Source organism: Lynx rufus, unplaced genomic scaffold (assembly GCF_022079265.1).
Source record: "Lynx rufus isolate CCGP_SWC_20201006 ecotype Redwood Valley unplaced genomic scaffold, mLynRuf1.p SCAF_2, whole genome shotgun sequence".
NCBI classification, from domain to species: Eukaryota; Metazoa; Chordata; class Mammalia; order Carnivora; family Felidae; genus Lynx; species Lynx rufus.
This window is the reverse complement of record NW_025814834.1, coordinates 188,345,885-188,373,698: the sequence shown is the minus strand read 5'-3', so window position 1 is coordinate 188,373,698 and position 27,814 is coordinate 188,345,885. Positions and strand designations below refer to the sequence as shown.

Genomic DNA, 27,814 nt, shown 5'->3' with positions numbered 1-27,814 from the left:
GTAAATATCAACATTTAAGCTGTGGGAAAGGAAAGATGGGCTTAAAAAGGTGACAGATAAACTGGCCAGAGAAATGGGAGAATGTCAAGAGAGCTCGCCCGTCTTTCACTTTCACTAGCGCACACCAATCGGAATCTAGCGATACAAAGTAGCAGTGATCTTGGAAAAATCCTCTTTGGTAGCAGTGGGAATTCTAGCAAGATAAAATTCATGGAGTGGTTGGTAGTGACAGAAGCAGTAGCAACTGTATCTATTCCCGGGTCAGTGGAGTTGGTAAGGCACGCTGTAGCATCTCGTCTGGTGGCGGCAGCAGCAACGGAGCAGCTAGGAGAGCGGTAGGTGAATTCTTTGGCATGATTTGGGGTGGCTTTCCTTATGATGTGTCCTCCAAGTTGAATTCTTAAGGCTCTCAACAATTTTGTGAGCTACCCAATATAATCTATTATCCAATATATTCTCTTACTAGGTCGAGAGAACAACTTTGCAATTGTGAAAAGCTATTGGTTGCCTACCCAATGAACAACGAATTCATTCCCTTGTCTTTTTTGCAACAGACCCCACCCCCCCACCCCCCACTTTTTTTCCCCCCCAGGACACATGTGCCCAGCCCCAGGGGAATAAATCACGATTGATTGATCTACCTCCGTGCCACGTAGGTAATATCATCCTTTTTGCCAACATATATTACCTCTCATTTTCACAACAATCCCGCAAGGCAGGTACTATTGTTTCCATTTTACCGATGGGAAAACCCAGGCTCAGAGGAGTGGCAGATTTTGAACACAGATCTGACTCCATAGCTCCTTACAGTGCACTACTCCCTAACTCATCTATGGGCAAATTTGCACATTTTTTATGATTCTGGTTGTGAGTATTCTACTTTTCTATTGTACCTATCAGAGCGCCCTGTATGTAGGCTTCCTTGCTCATCATCCGTGATAATCTGGAAGTCCTTAGGGCGACTAAGTACCCCTTAGGAACAGCTCCTAATGACTTCTAGGCACCCCCTCAACTCACCAGAAGTGTGTCTAATGATTCCCAGGACCTTCTCCCCCGCCCCAAGAGCTGCTCTTAATGACCCCCAAATCCCTGCTCATTGAGAAACTGCTTTTTAATGACTCTAAGGACATCCCACCTCGGAGCTCTCTTCCTTTCAGGAACTGCCCCCTTCAGGAAATGTCTCGGTTTGCGGGAGGGCGAGGGGTTCCCCATGATACGGGACTTACAGTTTTAAAAACCAAGGCAGTCTCCTAAAATGGGACAAGTTGGTCACCCTATCAGAAATTGCTTGATCTCGGAAGATTAGGCTCCCAGCGCACTTCTACCTTAGGCAAGGGTCTCACCCTAAAAAGACTCTGCCCCACCCTTTCGTTAGTAACATCCTACAATAATCTCACTGCCTCTACCTTTGCCGACCATCCTATTTCCAGGCATTCGCCTCTTTCAATTCTGATTAGCTCTGGGCGGCCAGAAGCGCGCCTATGATTGGCCAGCCCCGTAATCCAGCCGAGATGCTCAGTGGCCGCAGTCCCGAGTGGTACAGCGTTTCCTCCTGGCAACAGCCCGACCCAGCGCTCATAGGCCGAGCAGATTGATCTGCCCTGACTTGGGCGACTGCAGCGCGTGCTCATTGGCTGTTTGAGGAGTGATAGCGTCCCTCAGATTGGTTGACGCTGTACGGCTGCGCAGAGGCCGACTTTCTAGAGGAGGCGGAGCTTCGCCCTTCGCCGGCTGAAAAAGCAGTAGATACGGCTAGTGGCGACAGCAGGAGCCCAGCATTAGCCCTGCCGGGGCGGTGGGCTTTAGGTAGGAACCACAGGGTTTTGGAATCCTTTAGGTTTGTTGCTGCTGTAGCCGTGACCGTGAGCTCCAGTGGGGGAGGGGCGGGGTTGCCGTCAACGGTGAGTGAAAGGCATGGTTCTTGGCCAATGGGAACAGGAGCTTCTAATATGGGTCCTCAGATTGGTCCTTTCTAATCTCTTATGGCCAATGCACGTCGGGAAGGGAGGCGGGTGTCTTAGGCCTTATTTTCTTCTTCCTGCGGCCGGGCCTCACTCGCCTAGGCGGCGGGGCCGGGAGGGGCTGGCCCTCTATGCGGTGAGGATCGGGGACCTTGGGAGCGGGGGCTACCTTGGGAGTGGTACCCGCGGGGGTGGCTGCGAGGGGAGGGGGCGGGAGTTAGAGGTGGTTGTTAGCAACAGCGACCTTTATTGAGTTATTAGCTACAGGGCCTAGTGCTTAGGGTTTCGCTTGCATCATCTGAGTTAATCACAGCAACCCTGCTGAGCAGGGAGGTTGGGATCCCCATTTTACAGGTGGGGAAACTGAGACTTGGGCAACTCGTACAGTCAAGGTCACACAGCTACTGAATAGCAGAGACCGGATCTGTATTCAGAGTTGTTTTGATCCCGGAGCCGGTGCTCTGAAACTACTCGGCTTTGTTGCTGGATAGGGGAAATGAAGGAGTCAAGGAACAAGAGCTTTCCCCAGGGAGTAGATTGGGGGAAGGGAATCCTAGGCTTGAAAAAGGGAGTGAGCAACTGAAGTGGGGGCGAGGAAATCAGTTATTCAATAGGCACCGAGTGCCTACTCTGTGCCGTGCATTGTTCTAGGTTGTAGGCATAACAAAGATGACCAAGTCCAGAGGCAGGTGAAGCCCCATTAGTGGCTTCCAAGGCCCAGGTGACGGGGCCTAACAGTGTTCACAGGATTGTGTGTTGTTGCCAAATTTGTTGAAGTAAGATATTTGGCATTTTTAAAAAAGAGGGTCCTCAAAATTGATTAAACTTGAGAGGTTCCTCCACACTTGCTTAGTCTAGGTGGAAGTTATGATGCAGGCAGCATCGAGTAGTGGAAGAAGTGCTGGGAGTGCATTGCAGGACTGTGGGGAAATTTCCTGGTATGTAAAAAGATAAACGTAAACCTGCCACGTAAAGTTTTGGTGAGGTGTGTGAAAAGCTCCTGGCCAAGAGCAGACTTTGTTTTTGGAGAAATGGAAGCTTGAGAGATGCGGGTAGTGGCTTTTCTCTCCTATCTTAGATAGTTCTGTGCCCATGCTGTCTTCCTAGTCTGTTACTAGGTTGCTGGTAGGTTGGAGACAGTTTTCCCTTCTGAGCTCTCCAGCTCTCTAGGGAACTTGAAGCTGAACTGCCATGGCTTTGGGGCCCAGATTGGGGGAGTTGAGGAGGGAAATGTTTTTGCTTCTGAAGTGGCTCCTTTTGTCTAGTATGCTTGGTTCTTATTCAGCTGGAATAGTCTATTGTGTTATCAGGCAATGGGGATGCACCCACTTAGTTGAAGGCCTCATCTAGAAACACAGTATTTGACCTTTTCCAGTCAGTTTGAGGCTTGCCCTGTATTGCCAGGTTATTGCCCATTTAAATTTTGTCCTTTGAATTCTGGGTATGGTACAGTTGAACTAGTCTCTAGTTTGATCTCATGTAATACTGCTGAAATTACATTTTGGTTTAGATACGAGAAGTTTCACTTTAGGGTTTTAAAAACTAGTATCCGTGTACTTTTTACCTCTTAAACTTTGTAATCTTGTAGCCAAGTAACTGTCTTTAGGAATCTAGAATACTGCTTTAAGCTTTAAGCTGTGACCTAGAAGGAAGCCCAAAGGTTGTTTTTTACATCTGGTTGTAATACATTGTTTAATATTCCCCAAAGCAGTTATCAAAGGTGAATAAGGGAGCAACTTGAAAAGATAAGAGTAAAATATGGGCAGGGCAGCGATAGTATTGTTAGATAGGATTAACGCTCTAGTAACAGTTTAGCTGAAACAGTGTCTCCATTTAAATGAGATTTGAATACACACAATTTTGATACATCGGATTCTTTTTTCTTTTTTAAGTTTTTATTTATTTATTTTGAGAGAGAAAGCACACAGGTGGGACAGAGAGAGAAAATCCCAAGCAGGCATTGCACTGAGTGCGGAGCCCAATGCAGGGCTCAAACTCCTGAACTGTGAGATGGTGACCTGAGCTGAGTGTTGGACGCTCAACCCACTGAGCCACCCAGGTGCCCTAATGCATCCGATTCTTTTAGATTCTTTTAAATATAAACTTTTCTATCTGTATTTTTGTTCATTTAAATAACCTATGTAGAGGCAGATTCCAGGTGTGAGGTCTTAATGCTTCTTTAGAATTTCTACATCTTTTACTGTTTCAGCCCTGACATTCCCAGCATTTTTTTTTTTCCTTTTTCGAGTTCTATTTACATTCCAGTTATTTAACATACAGTGTAATATTTGTTTCAGGTGGAGAATTCACATACATCCAGTGCTCATCCCAACAAGTGCCTTCCTTAATTCCCATCACCCATCCTCCTTGACATTCCCAGCATTTAACTCTAATTACATTTTATATGATTTTATGTTCTTAATGTATTTCTTCAGGTTCCTGTCTGACCAGAGTGACTTCAAAAAGGAGGGAAAATGGCTTCAGAATCTGAAACTCTGAATCCCAGTGCTCGGATAATGACTTTTTACCCGACCATGGAGGAGTTCCGGAACTTCAGTCGATACATGGCCTACATTGAATCCCAAGGAGCTCATCGGGCTGGGCTGGCCAAGGTGAGGGTGGGTGGGATTGGTCCACGGAGCTTGGAGCTTTTGTGACCAACGGGCAGCAGCAGAAATCTTTCCTAAAGGCAGGGTGTGGAGTATATACTTCCTATTTGCAAGTTAATTCCTTTTGTTAACATCTGAAGCACCTTTTAAGTTGGAGGAGAGCTTGGAGTCTTCAAAGGGCCGTGTAGAGCTAGTGTCCCCGGGCCAGCTGCTGTGGTGCTTCCATTCTCTTGGTGGAGATGGGTGCTTTAGTGTTTGCACTCGAGGGCTTATGCCATCCACCTTCTCTTGTTCTCATTTCAGTCTCATCCAGTACTCTAATAGCAGGTTGGGTTCTCTTGCTCACTTTGTTACATTAAGAAAATCAACTCTTCAGCCTCCTCTCTTGGTGCCCAGAGGAGATGCTGAGCTGAGAATGAGTATTACTCATCTTTGGTCACTGCAACTAGGCAGCTAGTTGGTGGCTGAACTGGATCAGGGTTAGCACAGCAGTGTGACTCGCTATGTTGGGGTGAGTGTGGTTAAATCAGAGTCACTTTGTAGTAAAATTGGCTGGTTGGATAGCAGCCTACCCACGTCCTGGACTATGAGCAGCTTGTTGGATTTCTGATCTCTGTGTTTCCTGTGTTCCCTACAGGTTGTTCCTCCAAAGGAGTGGAAGCCCCGGGCGTCCTATGATGATATTGATGATCTGGTCATTCCTGCCCCCATCCAACAGTTGGTGACTGGGCAGTCTGGCCTCTTTACTCAGTACAACATACAGAAGAAAGCCATGACTGTTCGAGAGTTCCGCAAGATAGCCAATAGTGATAAGTGAGTGAAAACACGTTCCTTCCCACCTGCCATAGCATCTAGGAGCTAACGTCTCATCTTCATAGCTGTCTCCTAAGACTGCTGCCGTGACGCTGAAGAACACTTTTCTCAGCTCTAGCTTGTCTCCCTTTCTGCTCTTTTTATGGAAGCATTCCTACTCTCAGTACTGTGTCGCAGTCTAAACGCGTCTGTGTCCTTACCTAAAGTAATCCCATTGTTCTTCCATCAGAAGCAGAATCATTTTCTGACCCTGGTAAGTTGCAGAGTTGCAAAGGAGAGTGTTGGAGTTGGTTCAAAAGGAGTTTTTGCCGGATGTCTTAACACCTGCTTATCGAAAAGTGGCCTCAGTAGTTTATTCTCTTCCTTCTGGGTCCTTCTGTGTTTTATCATGCTCAAATTCCTCACTACCCATCCAGCAGCTATCTCTTTTCCATTTTGACATGACAGAATGTGAGTAAACTGTCAAGCCGTTTGCTATTTTCTGTCTCCATTCTTCATCATCCATACGTGCTGATTGATCTGTTAGAAACATCTTTGTTTAGGCCTGCTGTTTTCATTTGTTTTCTGTTTATAATATTTAGCTTCATTTGACCTCACATTTGGAATGAATTTTGTGGTTCCCTCGTTGAGCTCTGACTGTTCCTTCTTAATTCTCTCTCTTGGACTTTCTCCTTTCCGATGTTATTCCTCAATTTTGAGTGTCCACAAGGGATTCCTTCCTTCTCTCTTGCTTTTTTTCCTGAGCCCTTTTGATCTGTGCATGTCATGACTTCAGCCAGTCAGACATTATATTTTGTCTTTTCTGTGCATGAGCCCAGAGCTAGATCTGTAGCTGGCCAGTCTTCACGCTCCTGGGGGCGTCCCTTCCTGTGCTTTATTCATTGCTCTGTCTCACATCAGATCTTGTTCTATTTCTATGCTTTGCCTTCTTTTCCTTTGACTTAGCACAATTCAAAATGTGGTTTTCCAGTTTTATTGACAGCTTAACTCTTTACAAAATTTTTTTTAATATTTGTTTATTAATTTCTTTGGGGGGAGAGAGACAGGGCGTGAGCAGGGGAGGGGCAGAGAGAAGGACACACAATCCGAGCTGTCAGCGCAGAGCCTGACACTGGGCTCGAACCCACAAACTGCGATCATGACCTGAGCTGAAGTCGGACGTTCAACTGACTGAGCCACCCAGTTGCCCTGGCGGCTTAACTCTTAAAAACCTCTGTATTGCTGACTCACCTGCTGTCTAATGAGTGAATTTATGTAAGAGCATGTTGAAGAAGAGCGACATGCTCTGCACAGGAAAGGCTGTGCCGTCCTTTCTGTCTGGTTTCTAGCTGTGCGCTGGGGCCAGGGCCCCCTGCTTTCAAGCTCACATGGGGTTCCACCAGAAGCCTCAGCCTCCTGTATCCAGTCTCTCTTCTCAAAAATGGTAGGTCTTTCAGGATACCTCTTTTCTTTTTAAATTAGCCAGGCCTGTCTTTTCCCTTTACCTGAGATGCAACAAATTCTTACCCTTGATTTCTTACCTGCTTGGTCAGCTAGCTTTAAGAAAACCCAGCAGGTAAAAATCTAAGTTTATAAAGCAGAGCAGTTGAAGGTGGAAGAGTTACTTCTATTTCAAAGGGAATTCAGGGGTCCTAAACTTGATCATTCAATAGGTTGAAGTTAAAATGGTTAAAATGTAAGGCCGCATTTAAAGTAAGATTTTTCTTCCCCACCCAGCCCATTGTCTCCACAGTTTGTCTTGGGTCTTTGCTTCTACTCTTTATCCATTCATAATATTTTCTTGCCATTTGATTTATAATGTGCATTTTCAAATATCTATTCAATTTACACATTATTCTTTTTAAAATTGCTATGTAATCTTAAGGGGTTTGAATTTTTAAAAAGATTTTGGAGTAAATTCTCAGTATGTGATAATTGAGCTAAAGAATATAGATATTTTTAATGTCTTTATATAGAGATATAGACATCTATATATAGACAGCTGTGTACGTGTATGTGCATATATAAAAATATCTTTTAAAAATATCTTTCTTAAACATTTGATTTGCAAAAATCTACCTTTTTAAGAATTTTATTTTTTTATTAAAATACTTTGTTTTTAGGTGTGATTATTTGAGTTAGTCACTGCATAGGGTGGTGGGAATGTAACAGTGACAATACAGATGAGCTGTCGTGGAGCCACTTCCTTTACAGAGTGCGGTACTGTTCTAGAACCTCATGCTGGCAGGTTTTGGTTGTCTGTGGATATATAGGGATTTGCAGTTCTTGGTTTCTCCCTGAGTGGCTGGGCCACTCCTGATTCTGGCCAGGATGTTGTTTTTAGCGGTCTCTTGAAAAAGTTGAGAGTATTCTGCTTCTTAGGGAAGATGGGCTTAATGTCTTCATATACGTTACCTTCCTCAGGCCCAGAGCTCAAGGAAGGGATGTGGAGGAGGTTACTTCTGTAATGGAGCCTCGAAGGCCAAGGTTTTGTCTTGTTCGCTTGAAGTGTCTTGTTTTCCCTAGAATGGGATTGTGTCTTGTCCTTTCATAATGCCTGATGAATTTAGTCCTAGTAAAAAAAAAAAAATATATATATATATATATTTTTTTACTTGTTTTTGTTTTTGTTTTACTTTTGAAAGGTACTGTACCCCACGCTACAGTGAGTTTGAAGAGCTTGAACGGAAGTACTGGAAAAATCTCACATTCAATCCTCCAATCTATGGTGCAGATGTGAATGGCACTCTCTATGAAAAGGTGAGACTTCCAGGAAGCCCTCTGCAGCATTTTTGCAATTTAACACAATTTTTACCTGCCCAGCACTTAGTAGGCACCCAGAAGCTGCTTGCTGAGTTGAGTAGTTAAACAAAAGAGTGACCCACCACCAGCTGATGTGCTATGCACACTTAATGGTGGGTATTTTTGCATGTGACTGAATTTTATTTCTCCCACTCTCCATGTGAATTGGGTGATATAGTGTTCTTTGCAAGGGCTGTTAGAATAGTCTGTGGGTGGTAGCCGATGAGTTCTTGAAAGGGTGGGCTCACAGTAAATGAAATGTTGGGGGAGAGGCAGTGTGGTTTCTGCAGAAAAAAAGATCACTGACTAATTTAGTGAAAGGGGTATGTATTTAAGAAGAGAAACATTCCGATTTTCAGAACCCTCAAACAAGATTCTTTAGCAGAACCTATTTTAACAACTTGTGTCGGATTGCGGTATAGTGCTTTTCAGAATAAAGAACAGCCTTGGGGCTCCTGGGTGGCTCAGTCGGTTGAGCCTCAGACTTCGGCTTGGGTCATGACCTTGTGGTTCATGGGTTCAGGCCCCTCATTGGGTTCTGTGCTGACAGCTCAGAGCCTGGACCCTGCTCTGGATTCTGTGTCTCCCTCTCTCTGCCCTTCCCTGCTCATGTTCTGTCTTTCTCTCTCTCTCAAAAGTAAATAAACGTTAAAAAAATTTTTTTAAATAAAAAAAGAATAAAAAACAGCCTTAGATAGCATAAGGAAGGAACATTTGGGATTGTTTTTGATAATTAAAAAAATCTGTGGAGAATTTTAGGGATCATCACTCACATTAATTGTAATGTTTTTGTAAATTATTGGAAAGAAGGAGTTTGAAAAGATTCTCAAGTTGTCGATGACAATTTATTGAGTGGTGGAAAGTGAAACTTACAGATGTTAAATGGCAGAAAGATACTGTAAGGATCTGGGATGGGGAGGTACAGAAGCAGGACATAATAATCGAGAACGTACGTATAAGAGGCGGGCTTCTAGCTGACCATTAAAGTTTTGGAAATGGATTTGGGTGACACTGTAGACTTTTTACTGATGACGCTGCCTAGTGGAAGCTGGGGCTAAACAGTCACACATTGGGATGGTAAATTCCCATGTTTTGTATTTTTAGTGATTTAGGAGTTCTTTCCTATTTTGACCTCAGTTTCTTTAGTTTCAGATCAAACTCTTCCTCCTGGGGTTAAAAACAGGTGGCTGTCCCCTCCTTATTCATCTTTCACATGCCAGTTTTCTTTACCAAGTGGTATTTGCCTTTTGGAGGTCTGATGGCATCAGCTGTAGCGGTGGCTGTGAAGTGTGAGTGAGGGGGGCTGTGGTCTTCATGTCCAGGCTGTTTTGACACTGTTCCACATCATCATTAGGGGTGACAGGTCACCTGTGACCCCTGCTCTTGTAGGTTCAGAGCCTCAGCTTGTGGGTACTGCAGTTGCCCTCAGCTGTGATTTACTTTGCAGCATGTCGATGAGTGGAATATCGGGCGGCTGAAAACCATCCTGGACTTGGTGGAGAAGGAGAGCGGGATCACCATTGAGGGTGTGAACACCCCGTACCTGTACTTCGGCATGTGGAAGACCTCCTTTGCCTGGCACACTGAAGACATGGACCTGTACAGCATCAACTACCTGCACTTTGGAGAGCCAAAGTCCTGGTAAAGTCGGGTTGCAGTTGGCACCGGGGCTTCTCGCGACGCGGTAGGGCCCCTCGGCTCTAGTGTGCCGAGGCGGCACCTTGGGGTCTTGTTAAAATGCACATTCTGGTTCCGTAGGCCTGGGGTGGGACTGGCACTTGACATTTTCCCCAGGTTTTTAAGCTATGAGATGCTGTTAGAGCTCTGGTGCTTAGACCTCTCTTTGAATAGTGAGGCTTCAGAGGGCAGGTCATTTAATACTACTGGATGGAAAGATAAGTTGTCTGAGTTACTGAGAGCTACAGAGGCTCTCCCAGGCTCGCCCACTGCTTTCTGATTTCTTTCTCCGAACAGGCCTGAGGCATTTCTTAGAGGCAGACTTCCAAGACTGGAGTCACTCCTTCAGATGATAGAAAGCTTTCTTTTCCTCATGGAAAAAATATTTGGTGAGCAGCAGTGTGTGCTTAACCCAAGAGGGGATGCAGAGCTACTCCATATATGCTTCCTGCTCTCCAGGATGTTCTCAGTCTAGTTGGGGAGGCAAAGATCTGTTCTCTCCTCTCCCTGTGTTGATCTATCTCTCAACCCCAGCATTTCAGTGAAGGTTCTGCATTCGACTGTAGTGACAGAGACATAGGTTATGCGCTGTCACACAGGAGACTGGTCAGGAGAGAGAAGGGGTGAGAGAAGCACCGATGGGTACTCTAGATCCTCGTAGGAAGGGTACACGAAGTTGGGGTGGGAATTGGAGAAGCTTCCCTGGAAGAGGTGACCACCAAGCTGAGGCCTAACATGAGGAGGCCTACCTGGGTGAGGCAGTGGCGGGTTTCAGGCAGGGAAGACTGAGGAAAGTGTGTCCGGGTGGTTGGAATGACACGTGCAGAGATCCTAAGCTGAGAGGGAGCACGATGTCTTCGGGAACTAGAGGAAGTCCTTTGTGGTTTGGGTGCTGTGTACAAGGATGGATGAGCGAGGAGGCTGACAGGGACACTGTGGGCCAGGTCACGGGGAGTCGGGGAAACCGTATGCACCTTCATTTCCTTTTCCAGCATTTTCAACCACTTCTTTTCCCAGAGGTTTTCCTTTTTTTTCTAATGCTTTCCAGTTTCTAGTTTTGGAGGGGGGGTGTGACCTTCTGAGCCTGTGTGGACCCCCTGACTGCTGTCCCATAACCTTTCTTAGATGGCTAGACTTCTAGAATCTGTAAAATTAGCTTTTTTTTTTTTTAATTTTTTTTTTTTTCAACGTTTATTTATTTTTGGGACAGAGAGAGACAGAGCATGAACAGGGGAGGGGCAGAGAGAGAGGGAGACACAGAATCGGAAACCGGCTTCAGGCTCTGAGCCATCAGCCCAGAGCCCGACGCGGGGCTCGAACTCACGGACCGCGAGATCGTGACCTGGCTGAAGTCGGACGCTTAACCGACTGCGCCACCCAGGCGCCCCTGTAAAAATAGCTTTTGTGCTTTCCTTCTATTTATTCCCAAGTTCCCTGAGATTGGATTTTCACTCTCCTGTAGAGAGAAGATTTTCTAGTTATTACATACACTCTTTTTAGATCATTTAAAGTGGGACCTCCAGAGACTTCTGGGCAAGGTTGCCTGATGGATCCCAAGGTCCTTTGGGTGACCAACATTTTCCTCCACTCCCCATCTGTTTTGTTTGGTAGTGAAACTATTTGGGATGGGAAGTTTCTGTTGTTGTGGAATGATCTTTATAATCAATTATAATGGTTAAAATAGACTTAACTGTGAGTTTCAGAATATCATAAAGTTTAACAGTTTTGTAAAACTTTTATTTTTTTATTATTTTTTAAGATTTCATTTTATTTTATTTTTTTATTTTGAGAGAGAGAGAGCAAGGGAGAGGGGCAGAGGGAGAGAGAATCTTAAACAGGCTCTGCACTGAGTATGGCTCAGTCCCACAACTGTGAGATCATAACCTGAGCCGAAATCAAGAGTCAGACGCTCAACCGACTGAGCCACCAGGCACCTCAGTTTTGCAAAAATTTTACGTAGTTACAGGTGTTTTTTTTTTTTTTTTTTAAATTCTGTGGTGTCTTGCTACCCTTTGGGGTGGAAGGATAATTAATTATTGGGTAATCAGTGTAGCTGTCACAGAGATGATGTGAAAATGGGGTCAGCCGCAGATACAGGGCCGGGTCTCTAGTATCAAATCCATTTTTCCCATTCACCATTCCTCCTCCATCCTGTCCCAGTTAGGCTTTCAGCCTCCACCAGGAGCACTTTAATGTATGCTTTAAAAAAAATTTTTTTTTATTGCTTCAACATTATAAAGGACAACAAGGCTGGTTGCATACTCTAAATTCTGGCTCATGGTAAACATTCAGTGAAAGTCTCGGTAAATGAATGAATATTAGAGAAATAAATTCACTTGTACCTTGTGGGCTTCTCTCCCCAAAGTCCAACATATCATTTCTCCAGACTCCTTTCCAGTTTTTGTGGTTGGGAGCTGTTTTGAGAGTGGGGATGAGCCCCTTAGGTCCTGAAGGGTGCTCTCCTCAGCATCCAGTGCTTCTATGTGATTGCAGGTACTCTGTCCCCCCGGAGCACGGAAAGCGGTTGGAGCGCCTTGCCAAAGGTACTGTCTCTCTTCCCTGTGCCTGCTCAGACCCTGAGACCCTGTGAACTGCACTAATTGCTCTAAAATGTCCGTGCTCTGCGGTCAGATTTGTTATGTGTCCTTTCACAGGCCTGCATGTAGGTGATAAGCTACACTGCCAGAGTGGTTACCCTAGCAGAGCAAATAAAAATCTGGAAACTTCCTCCATTTGTCCTGGGAAGGGACTAAGTAATTCTTAGACAGTCTCTGTCTCAGTTTTATCAAGCATGGGTTTATTTGACCACGGAGAGTATACCCGTCATCCTGGGTCTGGTTCTTCTGCCAGAAACCTAAAGGTTAAAATCGAATTTTTGTGCTTTGGTTCTTTTAAGTGGACTTTAATAGATTTGTACCTCTAGAGGGCCAATTTCAAGAGAGTTTGGGTATTCTGTGCTGTAGATGTGTTACTAACAAAAGATTGAGGGATAGAGTAGGAGCAAGGTCCTAAATAGTTGCAAAGCTCTCTTTAAGCACAAGGCGGGTTGGGTGATCTGTCTCCCTAACAGAATTTGATTACCCAGGTAAGCCATTGGAGAGTCCGGAGGCTCACTGTAGAATCAGGATTGGCCCGAAGCTAGAAGGATCTGTGGAGATCCTGTGCTGATTTATCCTCCTGACACAGCCAGATGAGATGCACAGGTGTGCAGTGGCTGCAGGGCTGCAGAGCTGGTGTGGAGCGGTGTGTTCACCTCTGCCCATTTTCAATGAAACAGGCTTTTTCCCTGGAAGTGCTCAAAGCTGCGAAGCTTTTCTCCGCCACAAGATGACTTTGATTTCCCCTTTAATGCTGAAGAAATATGGAATTCCCTTTGACAAGGTGAGCTGACTTTACATATGGTCTTTGGCTTACAAGGAAGGCAGCCACCCTTTTCGGTCTGTTTCACAGAGGGGCTTTATTCTGGTTCATCTCTCTGTACCAGGCGTGGGCCAGAGGTAACCCATTTAGCAATACTTGGATCCAAGGATATTAAAGGTGGAGGTTCTGTAGCTTCCCGGTGCCAGAGGAGAGTCACATCCCCTAGAACATTGTTAACTTCGGGGAATGGTCAGTTACAGTGTTGGGGTCTGATACGATCAGGCTTCGCGTCTTACAAAGACCCTGGTGGTCTTATGACTTATGCTGGGTTATGAAGCTGTAGCCGAGCTCTGAGTTCCAGTCCGTTAGATTTCAGCCATTTGATGCAGCTGGTTCAAGTCTGCTCTTGTTCAGGTGACTCAAGAAGCTGGAGAATTCATGATCACTTTTCCTTATGGTTACCATGCCGGCTTTAACCATGGCTTCAACTGTGCGGAGTCCACCAATTTTGCTACCCGGAGGTGGATTGAGTATGGCAAACAAGCTGTGCTGGTAAGTCTGTTTGATTGCTTTCTGTAATGCCATGACCGAAAATGTCTGGTGAGCAAATTCTTGTTAGATACACTGGCTGGTGATTAGAACATTCTTTGAACTGCTGGAATTCAGAAACAGACTGACAGGGCTGTGCCAAAGAGCTAGTATGTTGCGTTCATACAGAAATTAGAAGAATTTGTTCAGGTTTGGGATGCGTAAGGTGAGGTTTCCATGCTTAAAGTCCATTTGAGCATGAAGACCACACCCACGGACATGGCTGTTTCTTGCTTTGGCCACTCTGGGATTTCTCCGTTGAGAAATTCTTAGGGTTAGGGAAGCAAGCAGGGCTGGACGTTTGGCAGGGAGCAGACTCGCTTATGTGGTCCTGGCTTGGATATGTCTCAGAGGGACGGTGGATGTGGAGCATCCTGGGTCGAAGTGCAGAGCCTCACCTCCAGCATTTCTTTATGCATCCTAGTTCGTGCCCAGGTGGGCTCACTCCAGCGCTGCACATTGCTCTCTGCTTTTTCCCCTGCTTCCCTCCATGCTCGAAGGCTCTGCAAGGACAGTATGGCCTCAGCCTGTGAACGCAAACAGTTTGGCTTTCAATTGTCTTGTGTCTTTTGCACTTGGAGGGAGGAGATGGGATGTGGGAGTCGCATGGAAGCCGTTACAGAGTGTTGACTGGAGCTCTCCTGGTTCCCTGGGATAGTGCTCCTGTAGAAAGGACATGGTGAAGATCTCCATGGATGTGTTTGTGAGGAAGTTCCAGCCAGAAAGGTACAAACTTTGGAAAGCGGGGAAGGACACCACAGTTATCGACCATACTCTGCCCACGCCAGAAGCAGCGGAGTTTCTTAAGGAGAATGAACTGCCTCCAAGAGCCAGAAACGAGGAGTGTCCAGAGGAGGATGGCATGGAAGGGATTGAGGATGGAGAGGAGGGTGACTTAAAGAGAAGGTAACCCAACAGTCCTCTGGGCCCAGCTCCCCCCAGCTTAAGGGAGGGGTGTCTGGCAACTTCCATAACCTGCCAGGAGGCTGTTTCTTAAGTGGGGTGTTTGAGCCACAGCAGAGGGAACTTTCTTCTTGGTAAAGGCTCCAGAATCCCCAGAGCAAGGGCATTCAGGCTATTTCTTACAGCTGTCACCCAAGAATGATCACCTCTGTATGCGGGCCTGTAATTGGCTGGAGCAGAGGTCGCATAAGAGAGCATGGCTCCCTCTGAGCCAGAAAAGCCACATTCTCTCCTTACCATATGAGACATTTTTTAAAAAGGAGAGTATGGTGGTGGGAATGAAACTCGCAAGGGCAGGGGGTGGTGTGAGTGAAGTTGGCCAGCGCCTTTGGTGTCTGAGCCAGAGGATCTGGGCCACATGGAGGAGGAAGGAACATTTGTGGGGTACCTGCTGTGTGCCAGGTGCTCTGCATACCTTCAGGTTCACATCACATCTTTGAGGAGGACGGTGATACTCCTATTTTCCATTGGGTGGAACAGGCTCAGAGAGGTGAAGTCCCTTGTCTCTTCTACAGATAAGAGGGGGGACTGAAGTGTGACGCATAGTAGACAGACCCTGGCCATTCACTCATTTGGGGCTATGTGTGAATACGTATGTAGGTAAATGAACTTGCGGCCCCTTAAAAAGTTGGCTCTCCTTCTTGCAGCCTAGCCAAACATCGTATAGGGACAAAGAGGCACCGAGTTTGTCTTGAAATACCCCAGGAGGTGAGTCAGAGCGAGCTCTTCCCCAAGGAGGAGCTGAGTACGGGACAGTACGATATGACGGAGTGCCAGGCTGCCCTCGCTCCCGTGAGGCCCACCCACAGCTCTGTGCGGCAAGTCGAAGACGGCCTTCCCTTCCCAGGTTAGTTGGTTATATTTTCCCCAGAGATGTAACTGCGTTCTGTTCTGAGTTGGATGCCATGTTGAGTGCAGGGTCACAGATACGGAAAATTGGGGAGGTGGGTCTGTGAGGACAGTGTCAGTGGAGTGTGAGAATTGGTGTGAGAAGGCCTTTGGATAGGGACATGAGGGATGAGGGGTGGAAGGTAGGGGAGTCCCTCTCCCTCTACCTGGAGACGCTGAAGGTTGGTGAAGTGACAGTGAACTGGCTTTTACGAGAGAGGTGGGAGCTTTCCAGGTCGGCAGGGAGTGGGGGCACATAGAAAGGGCGCCCAAAGGGGAGTAGCAGGGGTGATGGTGTGCAGGTGAGCACGTGAGCTTTCTTTGCTGTAATTTGGGAAGTTGGTATCGGTGTCCTGTAATTTGAAGATAAGGGTGGGAAGGGTCGTGCTAGCAGATGAGGCACGAGAAGTAGGAGTGAGATGGTGTGTGGACTGGCTGCCGTCTTAGAGTTTGCGCACTTCGGGGCTTGAGGGGCCGCTTGTATTTTGGGAAGGAAGTGACGTCAAATGAGGCGTGGTGGAGCAGTCACTGGGAGTTGTTGCGGACAGACTTGTTGGGGGGTCTCGCTGCAGTCTCAGGTGAGGCTTGGAGCGTCTGTACTGAGGGTGCCCTGGTGTGTCTACAGATATCTGGATGGCACCTTGGATGGGGCCCTGGGACTGGGCTCCCTTTGTTGAAATTTTCTTAAAAAGAAGTTTTTTTTAAATGTTTTTATTTATTTTTGAGACAGAGACAAAACATGAGCAGGGGAGGGGCAGAGAGAGAGGGAGACACAGAATCGGAAGCAGGCTCCAGGCTCTGAGCTGTCAGCACAGAGCCCGATGCAGGGCTCGAACTCACGGACTATGAGATCATGACCTGAGCTGAAATCGGACGCTTAACTGACTGAGCCACCCAGGAGCCCCTCTCTGTTCAAATTTTCTAGCTTGAGGTCACCAGGTCTCTGCTGAGCTCAGGCCTTTGTTTCCTGCAGGAGACTTCTGAGGAAACAGCAGCTGTCACTTACTGAGTGTCTGCTGCATGCCGGCCTAGGCCCCCATCGTAGACACAACCGTGGAGATAGGTGGTAGACGGCTTGCATTCCACAGGACAGAACTGGAGGCCCGGTGCGGCTGAGCGGTCAGCCCCAGATCACACAGTGACCCTGGAGGTGACAGAGCCAGAATATGACGCCAGGCCTCACTTGCTACCCACGTTCCTTGTGCTGTGCCACTTTGCTTTTCAGTAGCTTCAGACATGCAGGAGGAAGTTGGCTCTGGCCAATGTGTATGTGTGTTTCAGATTATTCTGACTCCACGGAAGTCAAATTTGAAGAGCTTAAAAACGTCAAACTGGAAGAAGAGGATGAGGAGGAAGAGGAGGAACAAGAAGCGGCTGCCTTGGATCTTTCTGTGAATCCTGCCTCTTTAGGGGGACGCCTTGTCTTCTCAGGTTCCAAAAAGAAATCATCTTCTAGCCTGGGCTCCAGTTCTTCTCGGGATTCTATTTCTTCCGACTCAGAAACCAGTGAGCCTCTGGCCTGCCGAGCCCAAGGGCAGTCGGGAGTTCTCACTGTGCACAGCTATGCCAAAGGGGATGGCAGGGTCACCGTGGGAGAGCCCTGCACCAGGAAGAAGGGTAGTGCCACCGGAAGTGTCAGTGAGCGGGAGCTGGCAGAGGTATGGGCCCTGGGCCGCGCTCGTGGGGGAGGAGCCACCCTGGCAGGGGTCCCGTGGAGGGCAGGGAGTCCGGGGGCCAGGAAGTGCTTCTGCAGGTGTCCAGGATGGCAGGGGAGACCCCCAGAATGGACCTTCAATCTGCAGTGTCCGGCAGAAAGCCAAGTGGCGTTGGGTCCCTTCCAGTTTGCTCTTTGCCGGGAATTCCTTTTCACTTGCCCCTGGGTGACAGTTGCAGAGAATTGCAGCCTTAGTGACAGCTGCAGATGTATAGCTATCAGGCACGCCCTCTGAGCCTCCTTGCCCTAGAGCATGAGGGTTACGGCGGTAGTGCTTGCAGCCCAGATGTTCGTCTGTTAGGGACAAGGTGGTTTTCCTTACTCTAAAATTCAAGGTTTTTTTCCTTACAAAATCTTTTTTTTTTTTCCCAGTGTTTATTTTTGAGAGCAAGAGAGTATAAGCGGAGATGGGGGTGGGTAGAAGGAGAGGGAAAGAGAGAATCCCAAGCTGGCTCTGCACTGTCAGCCCAGAGCTGCAACGCAGGGCTCGATCCCATGACTGTGAGATCATGACTTGAACGGAAATCAAGAGTTGGACACCCAATGGATTAAGCCACCCCGGTGTCCCCTTTTTCTTACAAATCTCCGCTGCCGTGTAGTTGCCTGGAGGGATTCTCCCTCCACTCCCCCCATACGTTCTTCATCTTCAAGTGCAGCATTGTTGACAGAACATCCTCTCAGAGACCAGAATGAATTCCCAAAGCTGTAAATGTGAACGTTTGTTCAGGCTTCCTTCTAGAACATGTTGTCATCAAAAGCTGTTCTCTGTTTTGTGTAAAAAGGCTCTTGGTGGATCTGAGTGGGATATAGCAGAGCTGTGTTGAATGCAGCCAGACTCCTGCCTACCCAAGTGACCTGCTCTTACTCCCCAGCCTCACGGCTTATGTGGGTCAAGTTGCAGCCGTGAGGTGGGGGGTGGAGGTGTGGGGGTGGGATGGGGTTAGTGGCAGATGGAGGTCAGTGCAGAAAGGTTTCATTTATTCCCCATTTCCTTACTTTGGTCTTCTAAAAGTTTTTATTATGAAACTTTTATTTTTCATTTAAAAAATTTTTTTAAGGTTTATTTCTGAGAGAGACACAGAAGCGGGGAGCTTCTCTGTGTGACAGAGAGACACTGAGAGCGGGGGAGGGGCAGAGAGAGAGGGAGACACAGAATCCTAAGCAGGCTCCAGGCTCTGTCTGAGCTGTCAGCACAGAGCCCGACACGGGGCTCGAACTCACAGCCAGCAAGATCATGACCTGAGCTGAAGTCGGCTGCTTAACTGACTGAGCCACCCAGGCACCTGTATTATGAAACATTTTAAAAGTATACAGATAGAATAACCATCACCAATTGTTTACATATACTCATTGTCTCTGAATGTTCACTTTTGGCGTATTGGCTTTCTCTTCTCTTGGCTGAAGTGCTGACCCCGAGTACATATTACAGTCCTTCTAGTTTTCCCAGGAGTCCCTTTTTGTGGTTGGTTTGTCCCTTGTCTTGAATACCCGCGTAACTTTCCTTTCTGCCTTCCCTCAATATCAGGGCTCAGTTTCTGTAGCTGTCCTTTCCCCTGTGCGTGTCCCTCCCTCCATCTGGGTGGGAGCAGGCAGGCAGATAAGCTGAAGATCACGTCTCCTTCTCACTGCTTCCAGTAGCTGTTGTCTGCTCTCCTGTGGCAGCTTCCACAAGAGGCGGCTTTCCAGCTTGGACACCAGAATCCCTCACAGTCCCCATTGCCACATCTGAGCCATTCTTCTTCACAAAGCTCCCCTGTCCTCATTCATGCTGCTGTCACTACAGGTCACGCTGTCCTCTTGCAGCATCCTCCTGACTTTCTTGCCTGCTATTGCACTCACAACCACAAAAACAGCTGACAGTAGCAAGGAGTTACTACACGCAAGATACTTCATACGCCGTTCAGACTCTGTTACTGCTCAGTTAATCTTACCAGAGTCAAGGGTCAAGGTTGTGTGTGTGTGTGTGTGTGTGTGTGTGTGTATGTAACCCACTTTTTCCTTCCCAAATTAGGAACTAGTTAAGGAATGAATCATACAGGTGTCAGGCATATGGAGCTTAGAATGTCACTTCATTGCCAGTAAAAATGATTGAAGAAAGTGGCTTTAAACCTATGGCCAAATGGCTTTGCTGCTCATTTACCCTCAGTGACACAGGTTACCTACCTGGTCACAGGTAGTCCTGGAGGACGCAGGCCTCTCCTAGTGGCTGAACATTTCCCACCTGCCTTTCATGTGTTGTGGACACAGACCCCAGCGCACTCACTCTGCAAAAGGCAGATTCCAGCCAAGTGAAGCTCATTACCATCCAAGTGTTGGGGAGAAAAGCCAGGAAGCCCTCCACATGGAAATATGCTAGGGAGAAGGAGGCTCCTCTCTGACATGCTTCTTATTTCTGCTCAAAAATCATTGAGTGCCTTCCTGGCTCCTGTTTACTTCTGTATGGCCTTCTCAGCTGTAGTCTGGTGGTAATGCCCTTCTCCGCTCCATCCCCACCCAACCCTCTGTCCGCCCCCTCCTTGATGTGCTGCCATCTTGGAACTACTTCAGATTCTCTGAAGATACCTTGGCTGCTCTGCCCCTTTGCTTTACTCCGTCATCACTTAGGTGTGCCTACTCTGGGCTTGGACTCTGCCCTCAAAGAGCTTATAGTCTAGGTGCGAGCAAATAAGGGTGCTCCTTAGGGATAAATCTTGTAGTCCAGGTGGAAGAGTTAGCAGCTCAGCCTGGGGTTGGGGTGATGCGTTTGGCGAGACTGCAGTGAAGCAGGCATTGTAGCTAGGCCGAAGGTTTGCAGGAGTACGCCCGGTGACTGGAGTGAAGTTGGGAAGGGAATCTGGGAGAAGAGTGTGCTCCGAGTGGTGATGGTAGCTCGTCCAGAGTCAGAGCATTTGGGGGACTGCACTTGGTCTCAGGTTCTGAGAGGAACTTGGGAGATGTTGCTGGAGGGTGTCAGGAGCCAGGTCGTAGTGGTCTTGCTTATGTTCCATGAAGCAGTTTGACTTTGGAAAGTTCACCACCATGTGGTTTTTGAAGTTTATTTTGAGAGACATAGCACACGAGTGGGGGAGGGGCAGAGAGAGAGAGAGAGAGAGACAGTGCAGAGCCCGATGTGGGGCTCGAACCCATGAACTGTGAGACCATGACCTGAGCTGAAGTCAAGAGCCAGACACTTAACCGACTGAGTCACCCAGGTGCCCCCAGAATGAATTTTTAAATGTACAAAGATGCATATGGATAAATGAAATAAACCCGCAAGGGCTCCTCACCTAGACCCGATGGTTGTCAATGCTTTGCCACATTTGCCTCATCTGTCCTTTTGTCATTTGAAGTGTGTTAAATCACAGGTGTCGTTTCTTCCCCACTTGGTGTTCCCTCCAACAACGGTGGGTATTTCTGTGATCACTGTGTCATTATTGTGCATAGCAAAATCAGAAAACTTAGCAGCATCTAATACCCAGTCCAAAATCAGGCTTCCCCAGTTGTCTAAAGTGATTTTATAGTAGGTTTGTTTGAATCAGGGTTTAGTCTAGTCTCACACCTTGTGTTTATGTCTCTTAAATCCCATCTTCTAAGGCAGTGCTCCCTCCACTCCCTGACTTACTCAAGAAACCATGTCAGTTATTCTTCAAGTTGTCTGGCAAGGGGTTTTTTAAGCTCTACACTGATGTTTTAGAAGATTGCTTTGAAAACGGTATGAAAGTTTTGGGGTGGAGAGAGGAAGTGGGCAAAATTAGAAACAGCAGAGGTTCTCCTGAAGGTGGTATTATGGATGATTTTCACTTCTTACATATATGAATTATTGGAATATTTTTTATGATTGCCGTGTATAATCAAATATTTCTGTTTCGGGAGGAGCGAAAGATTTGCAATAGGGAAATCAATTTGGAACCTGTTCCTTTAGTCTGAAAGAGAGGTGGAGTGGACCTGGACTGTCTAGTGGTGACAGGGAAGGGGAGCAGGAAGTGGACCTGAGGGCCACTGTGAGGGCAGGAGCACAGGACTAGGGGGCTGGCTGTGGGGTGGGTAAGGAGGTGGGCGAGGGTTGACTCGGGGTTCTGGCATGAGTTACCGGATGGATAGGGGTGCATCAGTGGAGAAGCCAAGGGGTATTTGAGTGTGGCTCTGGAGGTGAGTTCAGTTTTAGGCCATGCTGAGTGTGACCGGCGTGTGGGGTGGGTGACGGAGATATGTGAGCACAGACATAAAGCTCAGGAGGGGTCTGTGGGAGGCAGTCTCCAGCAGGGTATCGGGGGCATGGAAGACTCACCTGTGGAGCAGGAGGAAGACTTTTCATCGTTAGGGTGGAGGTAGAGGCCGGGGAAGAAGAATAGCCTGACGTTTTGGGGGACTAGGAGAAGGCCATGTGTCCAGGCCCAGGGGAGGAGAACGACTGAAGAAGACCTGGGAGCAGTGGCCAAGTGTGGCTGTGTTGTTGGAGTTCATGAGGGTGAGGTGTGGGGACTGGATCCTGAAGTCTGAGCAGGAGGGGAGGGCGTGGGGCTCCAGCATACGTGGACACAGGAGGGGAGGGCTGCAAGGTGGGTTGATTTTTTTTTTTTTTAACTTGTAATTAACTCCTTTCATTTTATTATATTTAGTTTTAAAAGTTTGGCTTGATCTGTTTTTAATATATGTAAAATACACATGACCTAAAATCTGTCATTTTAACCATTGTTTAGCGTCTAGTTCAGTGGCCTTCTATACATTTTCATTTAGTGTACGGCCGTCGGCAGGCTACAGATTATGTTGAGGTGGGAGGAGTCAGGAGTCCTCGGCATAGGTCTCCCGGAACAGTTCTCTGCTCATTGGAACCCGGCTCTTTTCAAGTCACTGTTCCCAGAAACCTTTCATCGCTCCCGTCTACTTTTCCTTCCTCCTTTGAACACCTGCAGCACTTGGCTTCTTTTTAACAACCGTCCATCTTGGTCTCAGCACAGTTGTCATAGGCTGCAGAAGGTAAACTAGGAGCCACGCCCTGTGCCCCATTCGCCTTGCTTCTTGTGGCCCCAGCATGGTCCTGGGGCTTGGGCTGTGAGCCTTCTGTAAATGTGGAAGGAATGCAGGGAAGTTAGTTGTAGTAGGAGGCTGACCTCAGGATGGATTGATTGGGTGGAATGGGGGACTGGCAGTCAAGGCTTGGGGCAGAAGCTGAACCACTTTGTCTATCCCTGGAGAGGTCTAATGGCATTGTATCTATATTTGGAAACAGCTGGGTTTTGAAGAGCACCCTTGTGTCCCTCCTACCCCTACTTTGAGCATCCCCTGCAGTGTAATTCAGGCCTCTTGCTGTTCAGTTTATGTGACGCTCTGTGTCAAGGGCCTTGGTAAAAGCACCCAGATCGACTGACTGCTGAAGCATCAAAGCTTCAGAATTTTCATTTAACTGCAGACAGAGCTACAGCGATGTCTGCTGTAAAAGTTCTTGTTTAAGCTGCTTTGGAAAAGTGAGTTCCCAAAACCAGGAGGGCACAGTTCTTCTCTGTACAGAAGAAACCCCATCAAGAACATTGACCTTGACCTGGGTACCTGATGTTAGACGAGGGAACATAGAACTCAGGAACCTGAGATGTGGCTCTCCTGCAGGCAGGGCCCTGGGAGATTCTACCTGATGTCCCACTCCATCCTCACACAAGATCCTTGGTGGGGCAGTGTTCACTGCTCCCACACTGGTAGTGGATTGCTCCTTGCCTGGGCTCACACAGCTAGTTGATAAACTGAGGTTTGGACCCAGCTCTTGTTACACACTGAAGGGTTTTAGAAGTCGGAGCACATCTCAGGAAAAGGAAAAGGCAGCGCTGTGAGCAAGGCTGTGGGCACCATGTAGCAGGAGGAGTGCTTTGTCCAGAAGATGAGAAAACGTGGAAAGATATTTTACTATTTGATAGACCTGACTAATTTGGTCAGAGGCAACATGATGGTAGTGGAAAGGGCAGAGACTTGAGACTCGCACACCAAGTCTCCCTCTGGCTGGGCCATGAGCTCCTTGAGGCTAGGGATCCTGTGTCACCTGTGTCTGCATTGCCACGGCACCGAACCCAGTCTGCTGGGTACCTATGCTGGTCCTGTAGGAAGCACTCAGAATAAACAGGTGTCTTCCTTTCCCAGAGCTGCATTCTGGTGTTCTTTGTCTTGATCCCTCTATTTCCTACAGTACTTGGACCTATAAATTGATTTGTCTCTGTCTCCTACCCCATATTCGTGTCCTATTGCTGCTTAAACAAGTTCCCATGAACTGGGAGTCTTAGACCATAAGTTTATTATCTTCCGGTTCTTTAGTTCAGAAGTCTGACATGGGCCTCACTACGCTGAAGTCAAGGTGTCAGCAGGACTGTGTACCTTCCTGGAGGCTCCAGACTGAGACTCCTTGCCCTGCCTAGCTTCTTCAGACTGCCCACATTCCTTGGCCTTTTTCTTCCATTTTCAAAAGCAGCCAGATAGGGCCAAGCCTCGCTCACATCACATCACTTGGACACCGAGTGTTCTGCTTCCCTCTTTGTTACCATTTTTAAGTAGGTTTCAGGGGCGCCTGGGTGGCTCAGTCGGTTGAGCGGCCGACTTCGGCTCAGGTCATGATCTCGCGGTCCGTGAGTTCGAGCCCCGTGTTGGGCTGTGTGCTGACAGCTCAGAGCCTGGAGCCTGTTTCAGATTCGGTGTCTGTCTCTCTCTGACCCTCCCCCGTTCATGCTCTGTCTCTGCCTCAAAAATAAATAAATGTTAAAAAAAATTAAGTAGGTTTCACACCCAACGCAGAGCCCAGTTGTGGGACTTGAACTCACAACCCTAAAATCAAGACCTGAGCTGAGATCAAGAGTTGGATGCTTAACTAAGCCACTCAGGCACACCTCTCATCATTAAGCACTGTTTGATTACATTGATTACCTGCCCAGATAATCTAGGATAATCTTGGTATTTTAAGTTTATCTGATTAGCATCCTTAATAGTCTTGTCATATTAACATAACATTCACAAGGGTTAGAATTGCACACCTTCCTTATTCTACCACATATCTTCATATCTCTTCTTCCACACATTTCTTCCCTCTCTGCCTATAAAACCATATTCAGTCTCTTTCCTGAAATACAATTATAGGAAATTCCCTTTTCAGGCTATGATCTCATTTCTTCCCTTAATCTTCTCAAGAAGAGTCTCTGATGCATTCATTCCTTAGTTCCTTACTGTCTGCCTGCTGGAACTTCCTCTGAAAGTCCTGAGACCTCCCAGTTGCTGAGTCCCTTGGCCATTTCCTGCTCAGCTCTTATGTACCCTTTGGCACTGCCTCTTTCCCCTCCTTGCTTTCTGTTTTCCTCCTACTCTGCGCCTGACTCTCCCTTTTTTCTCTTGTCTCCTATCCTGGAAGGGCTTAGTCTCCATTCAGTTTATCTTCCACTGGTAATGTCATCCACTCCCATGATTGCAATTCTGAACCTGATGTTGAGGATCCCCAAATCTACAGCTCTTGCTCAAACTTGCTTTTTTTTTTTTTTTTTTTTTTTTTTAATGTTTGAGAGAGAGCGCCTGCAAACACGTGAGTTGGGGAGGGGTAGAGATCCGGGAGAGAGAGAATCCCAGGCAGGCTCCACGCTATCAGTGCAGAGCCTGTCTCCAGGCTCGAGGATCCCTGAGATCATGACCTGAGCTGAAATCAATAGTTGGATGCTTAACTGACTGAGTCACCCAGGTGCCCCATGCTCAGACTTATTTTCTGAACCCTCAGGCTCAATTTCTTCAACCCTAGGTATTTCTATAGAAATGGGGCAGTATACTGTGCACAGCCTGCTTAACTTGGCTTGTTACTACTGCCTCTTCATGTGAGTCCTGTTGAGTCTCTCTCACCTTGGCGATCCAGGCTGGAAATCCCATCATTTCTGTTCCTTTATTTTGTCCTTTTCTTACTTCCTGGTCCCCACCACTACCGTATCCCAGATTTAGGCCTGTTATCTAGCAGGTCTTCAAAGGGGGGAATGCAAGAAGATTGTTAGGGTGCGGAAATAAGATGAAGGAAGTTTATTTTATTTTTTTTAATTTCATTTTTTTATTAAAATATTTTTCAATGTTTAATTTACCTTTGAGAGAGAGACAGAGTGCAAATGGGGGAGGGGCAGAGAGAGGGAGACCTAGAATTTGAAGCAGGCTTCAGGCTCTGAGCTGTCAGTACAGAACGCAGGGCTCGAACTCCCGAACTGCCAGATCATGACCTGAGCCGAAGTCTGTGCTTTAACTGACTGAGCCCCCCACGCGCCTCTCAGTAAATATTTATTGAATGAATGGGCCAGTGGACACTCAAACTTGTTTGAATTCACGTTTGGAAGGGCAGGCTCTGTTCTCCCTGGACACAGCCTGCTCAGAATTTGGTTTTTCTTGGCATTTCAGCTATAGGTTCTGTGATTGCACGTGGAGCCTGTGGGCCCAGTGTGACTTTTCTGAAGTGGCCCTGCCCTGCCACCACTTCTTCCTAGTGCTCCTAATGAATTGATTTTTGTCACAGTTGCAAAGTAGCCCTTTTCCAGGCCTCGTTTCCTTGCTTAATGGGTTTTGCTAACTCTGTGTCTCCTAAAGGCAGGATGACCAAGTTTTTTAAGTTTTTATTTTAATCACTCTCTTTTATTTCCCTCCGCTTGTTTGTTTTGTTTCTTAAATTCCACACAGGAGTGAAATCTTACGGTGTTTGTCTTTCTCTTACTGATTTATGTCACGTAGCATTATATTCTTTAGCTGCATCCATGTTGTTGCAAATGGTAAGATTTGATTCTTTTTTTTTTTTTTTAAGGTTTATTTATTTTGAGAGACTGCGAATGGGGGAGCGACAGAGAGAGGGAGAGAGAGAGAAACCCAAGCAGGCTCCGCACTGTCAGTGCAGAGCCCGATGCGGGGCTCAAACCCATGAAGCTGCGAGATGATGCCCTGGGCCAAAACCAAGAGTCAGACACTTAATTGACTGAGCCACCTAGGCGCCCCAATATTTCATTCTTTTTAATGGCTGAATAATAGTTGTGTATATATACCACTTCTTCTTTATACATTCATCAGTAAATGGACACTTGGACTGCTTCCATAATTTGGCTATTATAAATAATGCTGCTATAAACAGGGGGTGCATGTATCCCTTTGCATTAGTATTTTATATTTTTTGGGTAAATACCTAGTAATGTGATTACTGGATTGTAGGGTAGTTATATGTTTTATTTTTTTGAGGAACATCTATACTGTTTTCCAGAGTGGCTGCACTAGCTTGCATTCCCACCAACAGTGCAGTAGGGGCTCCTTTTTCTCCGTATCCTTGCCAACATCTCTTGTTTCTTGTGTCGTTGATTTTAGCCATTCTGACAGGTGCGTCAGACATTTGACTGAGCCACCCAGGCACCCCTTATTTTTTTTTTTTTATTTTAGAGCATGTGCATGCAAGTTGGGGAGAGGGACAGAGGGAGAGAATCTCAAGCAGGTTCCACGCTCAGCATGGAGCCCAACATGGAGCCCCGTGTGGGGCTCAATCCCACGATCCTAGAATCATGACTTGAGCCAGAATCAAGTGTTGGGGACATTCAACTGACTGAGCCACCTTGGCACCCTTGCCCCTTTTTAATTGAATTATTTGGTTTTTGGGTGTTGACTTGTAGAAGTTCTTTATATATTTTGGATACTAACCCTTTATCAGATATGTCATTTGCTGATATTTTCCCCCATTCCATAGATTGCCTTTTAGTTTTGTTGATTTTTTTTTTCCTTTCCTGTGCAGAAGCCTTTTATTTTGATGTAGTCCCCAAATTTACTTTTGCTTTTGTTCCCCTTGCCTCAGGAGACCTATCTGGGAAAAAGTTGCTATAACTGATGTCAGAGAAATTACTCTCTGTGCTACTTTGTGGGATTTTTATGGTTTTAGGTCTCACATTTAGATTTTTAGTCCACCTTAAATTTGCTTTTGTGTATGGTATAAGAAGGTGGTCCAGTTTTATTCTTCTACATGTTGCTGTCCAGTTTTCCCAACACCATTTGTTGAAGAGATCATCTTTCTCCCTTTGGATATTCTTTCCTGCTTTGTTGAAGATTAATGGACTATACAGTTGTGGTTTTATTTCTGGATTTTCCATTCCATTGATCTATGTCTATTTTTGTGCTATTACCATACTGTTTTGATTACTGTGGCTTGGTAATGTAACTTGAAATCTAGAATTGTGATGCCTTCAGGTTTCTTTTTCTTTTTTTTTTTAATGTTTATTTATTCATTGTGAGTGAGAGAGCACGTGAGCATGCAGAGCCCAACACAAGGCTTGATTCCCCAAACTGAGATCATGACCTGAGCCAAAACCAAGAGCTGGAAGCTCAACCAACTGAACCACCCAGGCATCACTGCTTTTTTTTTTTTTTAATTTTTTTTTTTTCAACGTTTATTTATTTTTGGGACAGAGAGAGACAGAGCATGAACGGGGGAGGGGCAGAGAGAGAGGGAGACACAGAATCGGAAA

At 46.7% G+C, this 27,814-nt stretch overlaps 1 protein-coding gene across 2 annotated transcripts in view; it reads left to right on the top strand.

Moving 5' to 3' along the window:
• The first annotated feature begins 1,718 nt into the window (after positions 1-1,718).
• KDM4A (lysine demethylase 4A) overlaps positions 1,719-27,814 on the top strand; it is a 46,351-nt gene continuing 20,255 nt past the window's right edge. The window contains exons 1-11 of one of the 2 annotated variants that reach the window (XM_047083394.1): positions 1,719-1,806; positions 4,397-4,573; positions 5,208-5,383; positions 8,008-8,122; positions 9,612-9,805; positions 12,335-12,384; positions 13,119-13,222; positions 13,616-13,753; positions 14,448-14,695; positions 15,400-15,599; positions 16,922-17,298. In XM_047083394.1, the coding sequence (XP_046939350.1) occupies positions 4,436-4,573; positions 5,208-5,383; positions 8,008-8,122; positions 9,612-9,805; positions 12,335-12,384; positions 13,119-13,222; positions 13,616-13,753; positions 14,448-14,695; positions 15,400-15,599; positions 16,922-17,298 (1,740 nt within the window). In that variant the 5' untranslated portion in view covers positions 1,719-1,806; positions 4,397-4,435. Of the gene's footprint in view, positions 1,807-2,015; positions 2,098-4,396; positions 4,574-5,207; positions 5,384-8,007; positions 8,123-9,611; positions 9,806-12,334; positions 12,385-13,118; positions 13,223-13,615; positions 13,754-14,447; positions 14,696-15,399; positions 15,600-16,921; positions 17,299-27,814 lie in introns of those variants that run through there. The other variant, XM_047083393.1, reaches the window with a different exon arrangement.